Source organism: Hyperolius riggenbachi, chromosome 5 (genome assembly GCF_040937935.1).
Source record: "Hyperolius riggenbachi isolate aHypRig1 chromosome 5, aHypRig1.pri, whole genome shotgun sequence".
NCBI classification, from domain to species: Eukaryota; Metazoa; Chordata; class Amphibia; order Anura; family Hyperoliidae; genus Hyperolius; species Hyperolius riggenbachi.
In genome coordinates, this window is record NC_090650.1 from 33,695,980 (window position 1) to 33,710,096 (window position 14,117).

The 14,117-nt window shown below is 42.3% G+C and overlaps 1 protein-coding gene across 11 annotated transcripts in view; it reads left to right on the plus strand.

Moving 5' to 3' along the window:
* Positions 1–14,117, plus strand: part of CDK14 (cyclin dependent kinase 14) — a 579,759-nt gene that overhangs the window by 322,787 nt on the left and 242,855 nt on the right. For all 11 annotated transcript variants that reach the window (XM_068235460.1, XM_068235463.1, XM_068235466.1 and 8 more), the window contains one exon: positions 11,228–11,321. In XM_068235460.1, the coding sequence (XP_068091561.1) occupies positions 11,228–11,321 (94 nt within the window). The remainder of the gene's footprint in view (positions 1–11,227; positions 11,322–14,117) is intronic.

Below are 14,117 nucleotides of genomic sequence, written 5' to 3' on the forward strand. Positions count from 1 at the left end.
TACCGTCACTCTGCGGCAGCTGCATCCATTGCGGTCGGATGCAGAGGGGGGCAGGGGGATGACATCTGCCCATCTGCTCCAGAGAATGGAGGAGACTCGGGTTTCTGTCATTACGGCTGGGATCATTCTGCAAAATGTACAAGAAAACACAAAGCATGTTTGTGCGTATCGTAATGCACTTTTGTGCGCATTGTGATGCCTTGTTATGTTTTCTTGTGTGTTTGTGTTGAGGCTTTTGGGCATCGCAGGAAATCTAATATTTCTTTGGCCGTAGAATGTGTTGGTTGTGCTGGATTCCATTTTGGGGGGGGGGGGGGGGGGGGGGGGGGGGGGCTTTCTTATAGACTTTTAAAGGGAGTTTGAAGTGAAAGTAAACTTATGAGATAATGAATTGTATTTATAGTGCAGCTAAAAAATAAAACATTATTCGCACAGATATGAGTCTCATATTGTTTCTAGTACAGAGAGCATTAAACGTGCACTACAGCGAAAAACTGTAAAATTTTAAATATGTGCAAACCTATGCAAATAAGTACATTTTTTCCAGAGTAAAATGAGCCATAAATTACTTTTCTCCTATGTTGCTGTCACTTTCAGTAGGTAGTAGAAATCTGACAGAAGTGACAGGTTTTGAACTAGTCATCTCTTCATAGGGGATTCTCAGGGAAATATTTATTTTCAAAAGCACTTAGTAAATGGCAGTTGCTCCGTCCAACTGCCAAAAATCTGTGTAGCGAGCAGGGAAGCTGGCCAGCATCATTGTTTAAATCCTTTTTAGGGAATATCTTTATAAAGAATAAAAGCGTTGCTGAGAATCCGCTTTGGAGAGATGGACTAGTCCAAAACCTGTCACTTCTGTCAGATTTCTACTACCTACTGTAAGTGACAGCAACATAGGAGAAAAGTAATTTGTCTCATTTTATGCTGGAAAAAAATGTACTTCTCATTTGTATATGTTTGCACATATTTCAAATTTTACAGTTTTTCGCTGTAGTGCCCTTTTAAGAAACTTCAGTTGTTATCTATGCAAAAGAGCTTCTTTGAGCTCTGCTACTTTATAAAGTCATGCACAGCACTTTTGAAGCACTTATCTCAACTGTCTTTCATTGTTTCTTTTCTGTTAATGGTCTTTCTGCAGAGAAAAGTTCAAATGGTCACTAGCCTGCTCTGTGAAATAATTTAGAATGTGAAGTGTATTGTGCAAACATTGCAATGTTGTTTAAAAAAAAAAAAAAAAAAAAAAAAAAAAAGCTATATACCTTAAAGTAAAATAATGAGACTATTTTCTTTGCTACTGATCTATTAATTATCCGTATTATGCAACCAATTCATTGTATCATGAGGTTTTTTCGCTTCAGTTTCACTTTAACTAAAATAGAATCACTAGCACCAACTAGATTATAACCTATACAAGATACCCGCAGTGCCATAACTACAATTCATGGGTCCTCCAGCAAAACTTTCATGGGGTCTCCACAATGTTGGAAGAGAAGTGGATGGGGCCCCCCACAGCTCTGGGCCCCCCAGTGATCGCTGGGGCTGCACTCCTCTAGCTACACCCCTGGATACCCGTATGTCAATCAGTCAATATCAGAATATTCCAGCACTTCTTAAAGGGGAACTTCAGCCTAAACAAACATACTGTCATTAAGTTACATTAGTTATGTTAATTAGAATAGATAATATAATCTCTTACCCACCCTGTTTTAAAAGAACAGGCAAATGTTTGTGATTCATGGGGGCTGCCATCTTTGTCATGGGGGCAGCCATCTTTTTGGTTGAAAGGAGGTGACAGGGAGCATGAGACACAGTTCCAACTGTCCAGTGTCCTGATAACCCCTCCCAGCTGCACGCACTAGGCTTCAAATGTCAAATTCAAACTGTAAAAAAAAAAATTGCACCAAAACAGCAGAAGGAGAACATCATCAGAAATCCCATCATGCTTTGCACAGCATAAGGGGAGAACTGCCCAGGCAGTTTTCTTCTGTGCAGATAAAAATGAGGCTTGCATAAGAGAAACAAAGTTCTGATGCTGTGAAACTGTTAAAGAAACACCAAGCCTTTTCAGTGCTGCTGAGTCGATTTTTAGTCTGGAGGTTCACTTTAAAGTGACCCAGAGATGAACAAATGTAAAGCTTTACAATCAGTTTATCAGCGCCAAGGAAATAGAGCATATTATTATTATTTATTATTATTTATTGTATTTATAAAGCGCCAACATACAACGCATCGCTGAATATGATCGCTGCCGAGAATAAACAACGTCCAAAGTCCACAAAATGAGTTTTAAGAAGTCAGCGCAGATCAAAGAGGAATAAATACAGTCAATAAAACTTCACCACGCTGATATTCCAACCTCACATGGTCTCGTGGCCAACCATCACCAGAAAAGAGTAAGAGGGGCTTACCAGCCTGCGTCTCTTCCCTCCCCGCTGATTGGAGGGAAGGGGCGCAGGAGGGGAGTGGTGACATAGAGGAGGTGGGGGAGTGGCTAGAGTGACAGTGGCCATAAAAAAACATCCATCTTTCCACACGCTGCGTGTCGCTAGCACGGTGGTTTGATTTATGGGAGCCAGCAGAGCGCAGGTGGGGGGGGGGGGGGGGGTCTGGGGGAGAACAATATAGCAACAGAGGCTGGGCATTATATGCAGACCCAGCTTCTGTGTGCAATTAGGATTTTTAAAACCGACCTCAGGTTCTCTTTAAAAGGAAACATCCATGTCCCTCTCAGTTTAGGTACCCTTTAAGGGCTCTGCCTCTGACACAGGAGACCAGGGTTCAAATCTCAGCTCTTCCTGTTCAGTATGACAGCACCTATTCAGTAGGAGACCTTAGGCAAGTCTCCCTAACACTGCTACTGCCTATAGAGCACACCCTAGTGGCTGCAGCTCTGGCGCTTTGAGTCCACCAGGAGAAAAGCGCAATATAAATGTTCTGTGTCTTGTCTTTCTGACAATGATGCCAGAACGATCAGCCAGGTAACTGGTATTGTTTAACAGGAAATAAATGTCAGCCTCCATGTTCCTCTCACTTTCGGTTCCCTTTAAATGTATGATTCCTGCTCAGATTGTACGACCCATGTGTAGCATGTGGCAGACATCACTTGTAGCTGTGTTGCCTCCCTCTGTATATCTGGCAGCAGTTGTTGCCGGAGAGGTTTGCCCAGCAGATGTTGATCATCTCTCTGTATAAAGTCTGGCCGGTATTATACAGTCCTCCCCGGTAATGAAAGTTCTCAAAGTTCAGTTTTTTTTTAAACTTTGCTCGTTTTCGTTCTTGATTACCCGAGCGCTTGACGAAGATTTATTGTGGCTCTGCCAGTGTAATAGACCTCTGAGGAAGCCAAACGATGACTGGCAGTTTAATCAATTCGCCTTCTCCAGTAACCGGTCGGGACAGATGGAACATTATATATAATTACCTAGTTTTCCAATCTACTTTAGTCATACTGAATGAGTAGTAAACTCCATTTTTTTTGCCATATATCAAAATATTTTTTTTTCGAAAATGACATTTTCTTGTAAATATAATAACTTCTGAAAATTGCTTTGGTTTTTTTCTTGGTTGAAATGACTGATCCTGATTGTTTTGTGGAATTAGCTTTTGGAAGAATTGGGCTGGTTAGATAAATTATAACATATGGGCTTTCATTAGTGGAAAGAGGCGTTTGTGCTGAGACTAATCATAAAAGCAATAGCGCAAGCCAATTATTAACCAATTACACTTCACTGTTCAGTTCAGTATGACATATGACTTTCTAATTGGTTGCTAGAGGTGTTCATTAGTGGAGCAATGCCTGTGTTACTTATGCTAGGTACACACCATACAATTTCTCATCAGGAATGAAAGATCATTTCTGCCATATCCTATCTTCTCCTGATCGATAACTGGATGGATTTTAAGATCACTTTTGCGCAAAGTTGATCCCGTTATTTATCGGGAGCAGATCGGACGTGTCGGAAATGATTGGTTCAACCCATCAAATTGATGGGAAATTGCATGGTATGTACCTAGCATTAGGGTGCTAAGCAGAGTTTCCGAGGAAGGTAATCATTAAAGCGGTATAAAACCCTGACATAATAATCAATAAAAATGTTTCCTATTTTATATGCCATGCGGTTATCATATTTCCTTTCGTGCATAAGTATTATTATTATTCATTTAGAAATTTCAAGTTCCCAAAGTACACTTTTTTGTGCTCTGAGAGCTGACTGACTGTGTTCAGGAGAGTCTGCAGTGTCAGAGAAGTGTTTGTTTACATTCCTCACTTGATAAAATTAAATACAAGATAACATTATCTCCAGTTCAGATGCGTCCAGCTTTCCCGGCAGGGAGCTTTTAAAGCGGATCCGAGATGAAAAGCTAACTATAACAAGTAACTTGTCTATATATCTTATCTAAAGTTTAGATAGTTTATGCAGCAAATCTAGCTGCAAACAGCTTTAATAGAATATGATTGATTATTCCTGTGATACAATGGCAGCAGCCATGTTGTTTGTAAACATTACACAGAGGCAGGCTTATCTGCATCTTCAGCAAAAAAAACCTAATCCCCCCTCCTCCTCCCTCCTCCCCTCTGCCTCTGAAATCTCTGGCTAGTAATACCTCCCCTTCCTCCTGCCCAGACTGAGCTCCCATGAGCCCTTGCTACTGTCTGAAAGTGCCTTGACTCTCTGAAAACCTGTGGGCGTGGTTTATTTAGTTTATAGGGAATTAGAGCATTAAAACAAAAACAAAAAAGTATTTGGCTTGAGGAATGCCCTATAAACAATAGGAAAGGAACACAATTATGCAATGAGTAAAAGTTAATCTCGGATCCACTTTAAGTCCTGTGTTTAACCCTTTGATTGCTGTTCTAGTAAAAAAAACACATGATGGTAGTATATAATATGCTGTATATAATGTTTTAGAGCAAAGAAGAAATGCTGGGTTTCATGCCGCTTTAAGGCAAGAAGGCATATGAAGTACCAACGAATCTGACTTCACCGTTCACCTGGACACGGAGACATAATAGCGTCTAACATTTTTGATTGGTTGCTGGTCGAGTACACGTCTCTGGGGGTTTTCAGTAGCACTCGTGTCCCCGAGTGCTTTCAAAGATGGGCGGCTCTGTACTGCGCAGGCGGCAAATTCAAAACGGGGGGGGGGGGTTGGACCGAGGGCAGTGGTGTAGCTTAGCTAGAGATCATGGGGCCCTATAGCAAAACTTTCATTGGGCCCTCAGATGTAGGCACTCTTAAAAAAACACCATCAAACCAAGTGCTCTAAAATGACAATGTACAAATAATGTCTAAGTAACTGTGTAAACATTTTCCTACTTTTCATGTTAAATATCAGAGGCAAAAGCTTGAATTCATTGGCCTCAATTCACTAAACTTATCTCCTGTCTTTAATACCTCTTTTAGAGTTGTTACCATGGTGATAAGGCATGTAGTATTCAGGAAACATTTTACCTCAGGCAAGCCTAAAGTTAACTCTTCTGTCTTTAAATTAACTCTCCAATCCTTAAAATAACTACAGAGTTAGACAGGCTGTTAATTAGCTGCAAGTGAAAATAACTACAGAGGAGGTAAATTAACTACAGAGGAGGTAAATTAACTACAGAGGAGGTAAATTAACTACAGAGGAGGTAAATTAACTACAGGAGAGGTAACTTAAAGAGACACTGAAGCGAAAAAAAAATGATGATATTATGATTTGTATGTGTAGTACAGCTAAGAAAAAAAACATTAAGGCCTGGTGCACACCAAAAACCGCTAGCAGATCCGCAAAATGCTAGCAGATTTTGAAACGCTTTTTCTTATTTTTCTGCAGCGTTTCAGCTAGCGTTTTGCGGTTTTGTGTAGCGGTTTTGGTGTAGTAGATTTCATGTATTGTTACAGTAAAGCTGTTACTGAACAGCTACTGTAACAAAAAACGCCTGGCAAACCGCTCTGAAGTGCCGTTTTTCAGAGCGGTTTGCGTTTTTCCTATACTTAACATTGAGGCAGAAACGCATCCGCAATCCAAAATCTGCTGCAGCCCGGGAGTATGCGTTTCTGCAAAACGCCTCCCGCTCTGGTGTGCACTAGCCCATTGAAATGCATTACCCTAGCGGATCCGCACCCGCAAGCGGATCGCAAACCGCAGCAGAACCGCTCTGGTGTGCACTAGGCCTAAGATCAGATACATCAGTCTAATTGTTTCTAGTGCAGGAAGAGTTGAGAAACTCCAGTTGTTATCTCTATGCAAAAAAGTTATTAAGCTCTCCGACCAACTTGGTCGTGGAGAGGGCTGTTATCTGACTTTTATTATCTCAACTGTAATTGAACTGTTTACTTTTCCTCTGCTAGAGGAGAGGTCATTACTTCATAGACTGCTCTGAAAGACTCATTTTGAATGCTGAGTGTTGTGTAATCTGGACATATTATAGAGTGATGCAATGTTAGAAAAAACACTATATACCTGAAAATAAAAATATGAGAATATTTTCTTTGCTGCTAATCTTCTAGTAATTATTCATAGTACACAACCAATTCATTATATCATATATTTTTTTTCGCTTCAGTGTCTCTTTAAAGAGACTCCGTAACAAAAATTGCATCCTGTTTTTTATCATCCTACAAGTTCCAAAAGCTATTCTAATGTGTTCTAGCTTACTGCAGCACTTTCTGCTATCACTGTCTCTGTAATAAATCAATGGCCACTCTATGCACACTGCCTATGTATAATTTAGATTAGGGCAGCTTCTCTCTTCTCTCTTATCTTTTACAAGCTGGATAAATCGTCCTCTGAGCTGGCTGGGCTTTCACATACTGAGGAGTTACAGACAAGGGCAAAGCTGTTTGCAGGAAGAAAAGAGCAGCCTGAAACTTCAGTGCATGAAAACAGGGGGAAAGAAACACACAAATGATCTCTCGAGATTCAAAAGGAATGCTGTATATAGCCTGCTTGTGTATGGATGTATTTTCTATGTGAGGACATACTGTACATCAACCTACTTCCTGTTTTGGTGGCCATTTTGTTTGTTTGTAAACAAACTTTTTAAAACTGTTTTTAACCACTTTTAATGCGGCGAAGAGCGGCGAAATTGTGACAGAGGGTAATAGATGTCCCCTAACGCACTGGTATGTTTACTTTTGTGCGATTTTAACAATACAGATTCTCTTTAAAGAGAATCTGTATTGTTAAAATCGCACAAAAGTAAACATACCAGTGCGTTAGGGGACATCTCCTATTCCCCTCTGTCACAATTTCGCCGCTCCTCGACGCATTAAAAGTGGTTAAAAACAGTTTTAAAAAGTTTGTTTATAAACAAACAAAATGGCTACCAAAACAGGAAGTAGGTTGATGTACAGTATGTCCACACATAGAAAATACATCCATACACAAGCAGGCTGTATACACCCTTCCTTTTGAATCTCGAGAGATCATTGTGTGTTTCTTTCCCCCTTCTGCTCTCATGCACTGAAGTTTCAGGCTGCTCTTTTCTTCCTGCAAACAGCTTTGCCCTTGTCTGTAATTCTTCAGTATGTGAAAGCCCAGCCAGCTCAGAGGACGATTTATCCAGCTTGTAAGAGAGAAGAGAGAAGCTGCTCTAATCCTAAATAACACACAGGCAGTGTGCATAAAGGGGCCTGGAAGGGGGAGTTCATTGCAGAACCACAACACTGAAGAACTTGGCAGCCTTCCAGACACAGGCCGACAAGTCTGACAGGGGAAAGATACATTGATTTATTACAGAGACTGTGATAGTAGAAAAAGCTGCAGTAAGCCAGAACACATTAGAATAGCTTTAGGAACTTGTAGGATGATAAAAACAGGATGCAATTTTTGTTACGGAGTCTCTTTAAGGAATGAAGACATAAGATAACTCTCTCACGTGTGGAGGTAAGTTTTCTCTTGCCTTATTATCTCTAGCATGATCTTAGTGAATTGAGGCCATTGTGGGTAGATTTTAGCTACGTTTGGAATATCTCATTTGCATAGGTGAATCTCTGCTGTCTGACATGCTAAGAACAGTGTAATATTGAAGCAGAGTTATATGCAATGGCTCTGGTGTCAGGTTTCACACACTACAAATGTTTGTTGCACATGGGATACATTTCCCCTGCTTTCTGCAGACAGCTCTTATAAACATGCAGCTGCGGTGAGAGTTTTTTTCTCACACACAGGGTTAACAGATGGAGTGTAAGGGAATCCACCTTCCTCTCAAAGTTCTCTGGCCAGTCAGAATCAGGCTAATCCTTGTCAGTAAGTGTGAAAGGAATTTGAGAACAGTAAACAAACAGATTAGCAGTCAAATGTATACAACACTACTTAGCAGCACTTCCCAAACAATTCCCATCTCAATTAAAAAAAATGTTAATCAATAGTGTTCTTTTAACCCATTCGCGTTCCGTCGTTTTCACTTGAGAAATGTTCACCACCCATTCATTAGCCTATAACTTTATCACTACTTATCACAATGAACTGATCTATATCTTGTTTTTTCCGCCACCAATTAGGCTTAATTTTAACAGGAAGAATAAGAAAAAAACGGAAAAAATCATTATTTCTCAGTTTTCAGCCATTATAGTTTTAAAATAATACATGCCTCCATAATTAAAACTCACGTATTACATAGTTACATAGTTATTTTGGTTGAAAAAAGACATACGTCCATCGAGTTCAACCAGTACAAAGTACAACACCAGCCTGCTCCCTCACATATCCCTGTTGAATCAGAGGAAGGCGAAAAAACCCTTACAAGGCATGAAACCCTTACAACCCTTACAAACCCTTACAAGGCATTTGCCCATATGTCCCGGTTATTACACCGTTAAAATTATGTCCCTATCACAATGTATGGCGACAATATTTTATTTGGAAATAAAGGTGCATTTTTTTCCGTTTTGCATCTATCACTATTTACAAATTTAAAATAAAAAAAATATAGAAATATATCATCTTTACATTGATATTTAAAAAGTTTAGGCCTTAGGTAAATATTTACATTTTTTTTTTTATTGTAATGCTTTTTTTTTATATTAAACATTTTATTTGGGTAGTTTTGGGAGGGTGGGATGTAAACAATATGTTTATAATGTAAATGTGTGTTAATTTTTATTTTTTTTTACTTTTAGTTGTAGTATTACTTTTTGGCCACAAGATGGCGGCCATGAGTTTGTTTACATGCGTCACTCTAAGCGTAACATACGCTTAAAGCGACGCATGGGGGAGGTAACAGCCAGAAAAGGCGCAGCTTCCGAGAGAAGCTGTCGCTTTTTCAGCGGGGGAGAGGAATCAGTGATCGGGCACAATGGCCCGATTAACTGATTGCCAGGCTAACGAACCGCGGCCTGGAGCGCGCATGGTTCCTGGACGTAGTTTCTACGTCCAGGAACCAAAATAGGTTAAGCAATGCCACCTGCCCCTATGGTTTGGATATGAGTTAATTGGGCAATTTACATTCTCATGTACATAGTTCATTGGCACTGAGACAAAGTCAGAGGGTGAAGAAACACAAGAAACTTAATGGTGAATACATTAAAGAGACTCTGTAACAAAAATGTCAGCCTTATTTCTTCTATTCTATAAGTTCCTATACCTGTTCTAATGTGCTCTGGATTACTGCAGCCTTTTCTAGTTGCACTGTCTCTGTAATGTATCTAATCTTCTTTTCTTTGTCAAGCTTTGCCGACCCAGAGAGGAATGCACTGCCTCTGCTGTGATAGGGAGAAGTTATGCACACCCCCTCCATGCGCCCTGAAGGCTCTGTGTGTGTGCTTTGTTTATCCCTCACATACAGGTCTCTGCTCTCAATTCCAGCTTGTCTGAGGGAGGAGGGAGCTGCCCATGCTGAGCAACTGTGAGAATCCCTGACTGGAGTGCGGATAATTATATATATATACACACACACACACACACACACACACACACACACACACACACACACACACACACACACACACACACACACACACACACACACACACACACACACACACACACACACACACACACACACACACACACACACACACACACACACACACACACACACACACACACACACACACACACACACACACACACACACACACACACACACACACACACACACACACACACACACACTACACACACACACACACACACACACACACTACACACACCACACACACACACACACACGCATACACACACACACACACACGCATACACACACACACACACACACACACACACACACACACACACACACACACACACACACACACACACACTACACACACTACACACACTACACACACACACACACTACACACACACACACACCACACCACACACACACACCACACACACACACACACCACACACACACACACACACACACACACCACTTCCTGGTTAGCGGACATGTTTTTTGTTTGTAAACACTTGCTAAAACTGGCGATTAAAAGCCAGGATCGCGGCGGGGAGCAGCTGAAATGGCAAAGAGGGATCCAAGATATCACAGTGACTAGATTGGTATGGTTTTTATTGTACAAATCGGACAGTACAGATTCTCTTTAAGTACCACCAGGGCCCCTATTCTCCTTGGCCCTGCTATGGGTATTGCTACGCCCCTGAACGAGGGGAGCAAGAGAGAACAAGGAAGCCTCTAGGATCCACAGCTTTCCTGGTCATAGGTAAGTATCTGACTTTTTTTTTGCTGTTTTACATTTAATTTAAACTGTTTTTAGCACATTTTATACTTGTTGGCGCCTCTGTTTATCCATTTATTCCAGTATTTTGTAATTTTTTTGATTAGTTCTGAGTCCTTCTTTCATTTTATGTGTTTAGTAAGTATAGTTATGTACAGTTCAGAAAATTGTTAAGGGTAAACTGGAGGAGGAGTACACTCCAAACAAAACACATAAGCTAATCATATTATAAACATATAAATTGTATTGTTATATTCCAAAATTAAAAAGGAAATAAAATTCCACTTAAAAAACACTGTGCCTGTACTGAGGTCGGCCGACCCTCTCTCGCATCGCACCCACCAGACATAGTTATGTAGAGTGTCTCTTGCATAGGAATCTGCAGGCATCATGTGTATCTGCAGTAGGTCTATCTATACATCCCTGTTGGATGGGGCGGCTGATTGACGCATGCCGTGTATGTGATGGTAATACAGAGCGCTTGCATGCAGATGCTACATGTCATGTATAATTCACAGCAATACATTCTCTCATCCATCTCCCTCTTCTGTCATTGGCAGGGGTGTGGGCTGCATATTCATAGAGATGATCCAGGGAGTAGCTGCTTTTCCAGGAATGAAAGACATACAAGACCAACTGGAACGAATATTCCTGGTAAGTCGCTTTTCATTCCTTAGCATGGGCTACTTCTTATTCATGAGATAAGAGGCATGCTGTTTCCTCCTGACCGTACACTGATGCATTTCCTGTGAATCTCGAGGTTAATTGGCCCGGTGACCTTGCTGCTGTCATAGGTGTAATATAGAATTCATAACCTCATTCTTGATGAGATGTATCATTCTGCTACAGGTGGGAAGAAGGAAGGGTTTCCACTAGAAATCGCAAACCGCACAGGGAAAAAGTGCGAACATTTGTTTTCTGCATTGTGCTATGTGGATTTTTATAAGCTTGTGAGCCCTATTTAATTACTGTATTTTTCAGCATATAAGAAGCTTCGGACTATAAGACGCACTTAGGTTCAGAGGGCAAAAACCAGGGGACAAAAAATACGAAACCTGGTGCGTTCATGGTCCACGAGCATCTTGTAGATGTTCTCCCCCAATTATTGTTTCCCCCCTGTACCTTCGTGCGCTCCTGTGCCCCCATATGTCCTCCTGTGTCCCCTTCTTTCCCCCACGTGTCCTCCACTGCCCCCCACCCCGTGTGTCCCGTTCTGAGCCCTATGTGTCCCCTTCTTTCCCCTGTGTCGTCCTCTGCACCCCATTTGTCCTCCTGTGCGCCCCTCCCTTGTGCTCCCCTGCCCCCTGTTTGTCCTCCTTTACCCCCAGTTTGTCCTCCTCTGCTCAGTTTCTCCTCCTCTGCCCTCCGTGTACAAGCAGCACGCCTCACCTCATCCATGGCTGCAGCAGCGATCAGACATCTCTCTTCTCCATCATGGCTCCCCTAGTGCTGGCCTCTGCTGATTGCTTCATCAGCAGAAGCCTGCACTAGGGGTGCAGTGAGAGAGAGGAGAGGTCTCTGATCACTGCTGGAGCGGTGGAAGAGGTGAGCCGTGCTACCGCTGCATATATTTATACATGGGGGGGCAGAGGAGGTGTACACAGGGAAGAACACAGGGAATCCCCGTCACCGCTGGTGTTCGTCCGTTTTTGGTGGAGAAAAGTGCTGAAAAACTTAAAAAAAATGTTTATGGTCCTTAAAGAAAACCTGAGATGGGGAAAACAAAAATAATTATACATATCCAGGGGCTTCCTCCAGCCTCCTTCAAGCTGATCACTTCCTTTGCCGTCCTCCAATGTCACCTGGATCCTCTATTTGGCTCGGTAATTCCTCTAGTCAGGGCACACCGCGTATGTGCGACCCGGCTGCGTGTGCCCCATTGTGTTCCAGCTGTTGGGAGCCTTCTGCGCAGGCAACAGGAGTGCTATAGGAGCGAGCATACAGCTGGACTGGGCATGCTCCGACTGGCCCGACTGAAGGCATTACCGAACTGAACTGGGGAGGATCCAGGCGGCAGAGGACAGCGAGGGAGCAATCAGTCTGAAGTGGGCTGGAGGAAGCCCCTGATAAGTATAATATTTTTTGTATTCCCATCTCAGGTACACTTTAAAGTGAGTCGGAAGCCTATTGGCGTTGAGCAGTCTTGGGGCTGCCGCCGCGTTCACGTCAATTAGCGTGGATCGGTTGGCAAGGGGTTAATTAAGCTTCAGACTCCCTTTAAGTGGCCATTGTTAGCTCTCTGGAAAAAGGTTAATACAGTATGTAGAGCTGCCCTAGCGGAGCCCAATTACCTGAGCCACCACTGGGTCCTCTCCTGTTCAGCATTGCAGCCTATCTCTGTAGGCTCCCAATGCATGTCATGTGACACCCCTTAAAGGGGAACTGAAGTAAGAGGTATGCGGAGGCTGCCATATTTAATTCCTTTTAATCAATACCAGTTGCCTGGCAGCCCTGCTGGTCTATTTCTCTGCAGTAGTATCTGAATAACACCAGAAACAAGCATGCAGCTAGTCTTGTCAGATCTGACTTTAAAGTCTGAAACACCTGATCTGCTGCATGCTCGTTCAGGGGCTATGGCTAATAGTATTAGAGGCAGAGGATCAGCAGGGCTGCCAAGCAACTGATATTGATTAAAAGGAAATAAATATGGCAGCCTCCGTATACCTCTTACTTCAGTTCCCCTTTAAGGATCAGAGCGTTTTTTTCGGTTTTTAATTGTGATCACTGTGATTGGCTCACAGGGTCAGGAGCCAATAAAATGAAGTCTGAGCTTCGGCACAGATAAGGGGCTTCAATTGGTGGAGATTTCAGGATACAGTAGAATCCCTTTATAGTAAGGGACAAGGAAAAGTAGTTTACAGTAAACTCAGATATAGTAATGAGATGTTACCGTATTGTAATGTTTCGAGTTTCACCTGTACATTTGAAATAACAGAATTGGACAAAGCAGAGTTACATGGTTGTAATATTAGATGAAGAGCTGAGTTACACAAGTGGTGATAGGAATCCGTATACTCGTGGTATTTACACGTAAAGCCTTTAAGCTGCGGACTTGCATGTTGGCTGTTTGTTGAGCTGTATTTTGCTATATCGGCTATCTTCCCCCGCTTCTCTTGGCTGAGGGTCTCTATGTTTATGACACCTTCATACTGAAGTGATTTATATTCTGCTGAGTCTGGTAATGCGTCTCATCCTTCACTGTGCGCTCCCCGACCTCTGAGGATTAGGTTGTGTTGCCTCCTTTACCTCTCACGCATCATTTCCTCTCCAACAACAGTCAGGGGAGCGGAACGTCCAGCACTTTCCCGCCTTCTGAGCAGCTGACAGGCGGGCTGTAGGGGGAGCCACCTTGACTGTTTAATCACCGCCAGCATCTGGGGGTTTGGGACACGGATCTTGTCAGCGCAGTGGCCTGGAAGCTGATAACTATTCATTTAGAATCTATTCTGG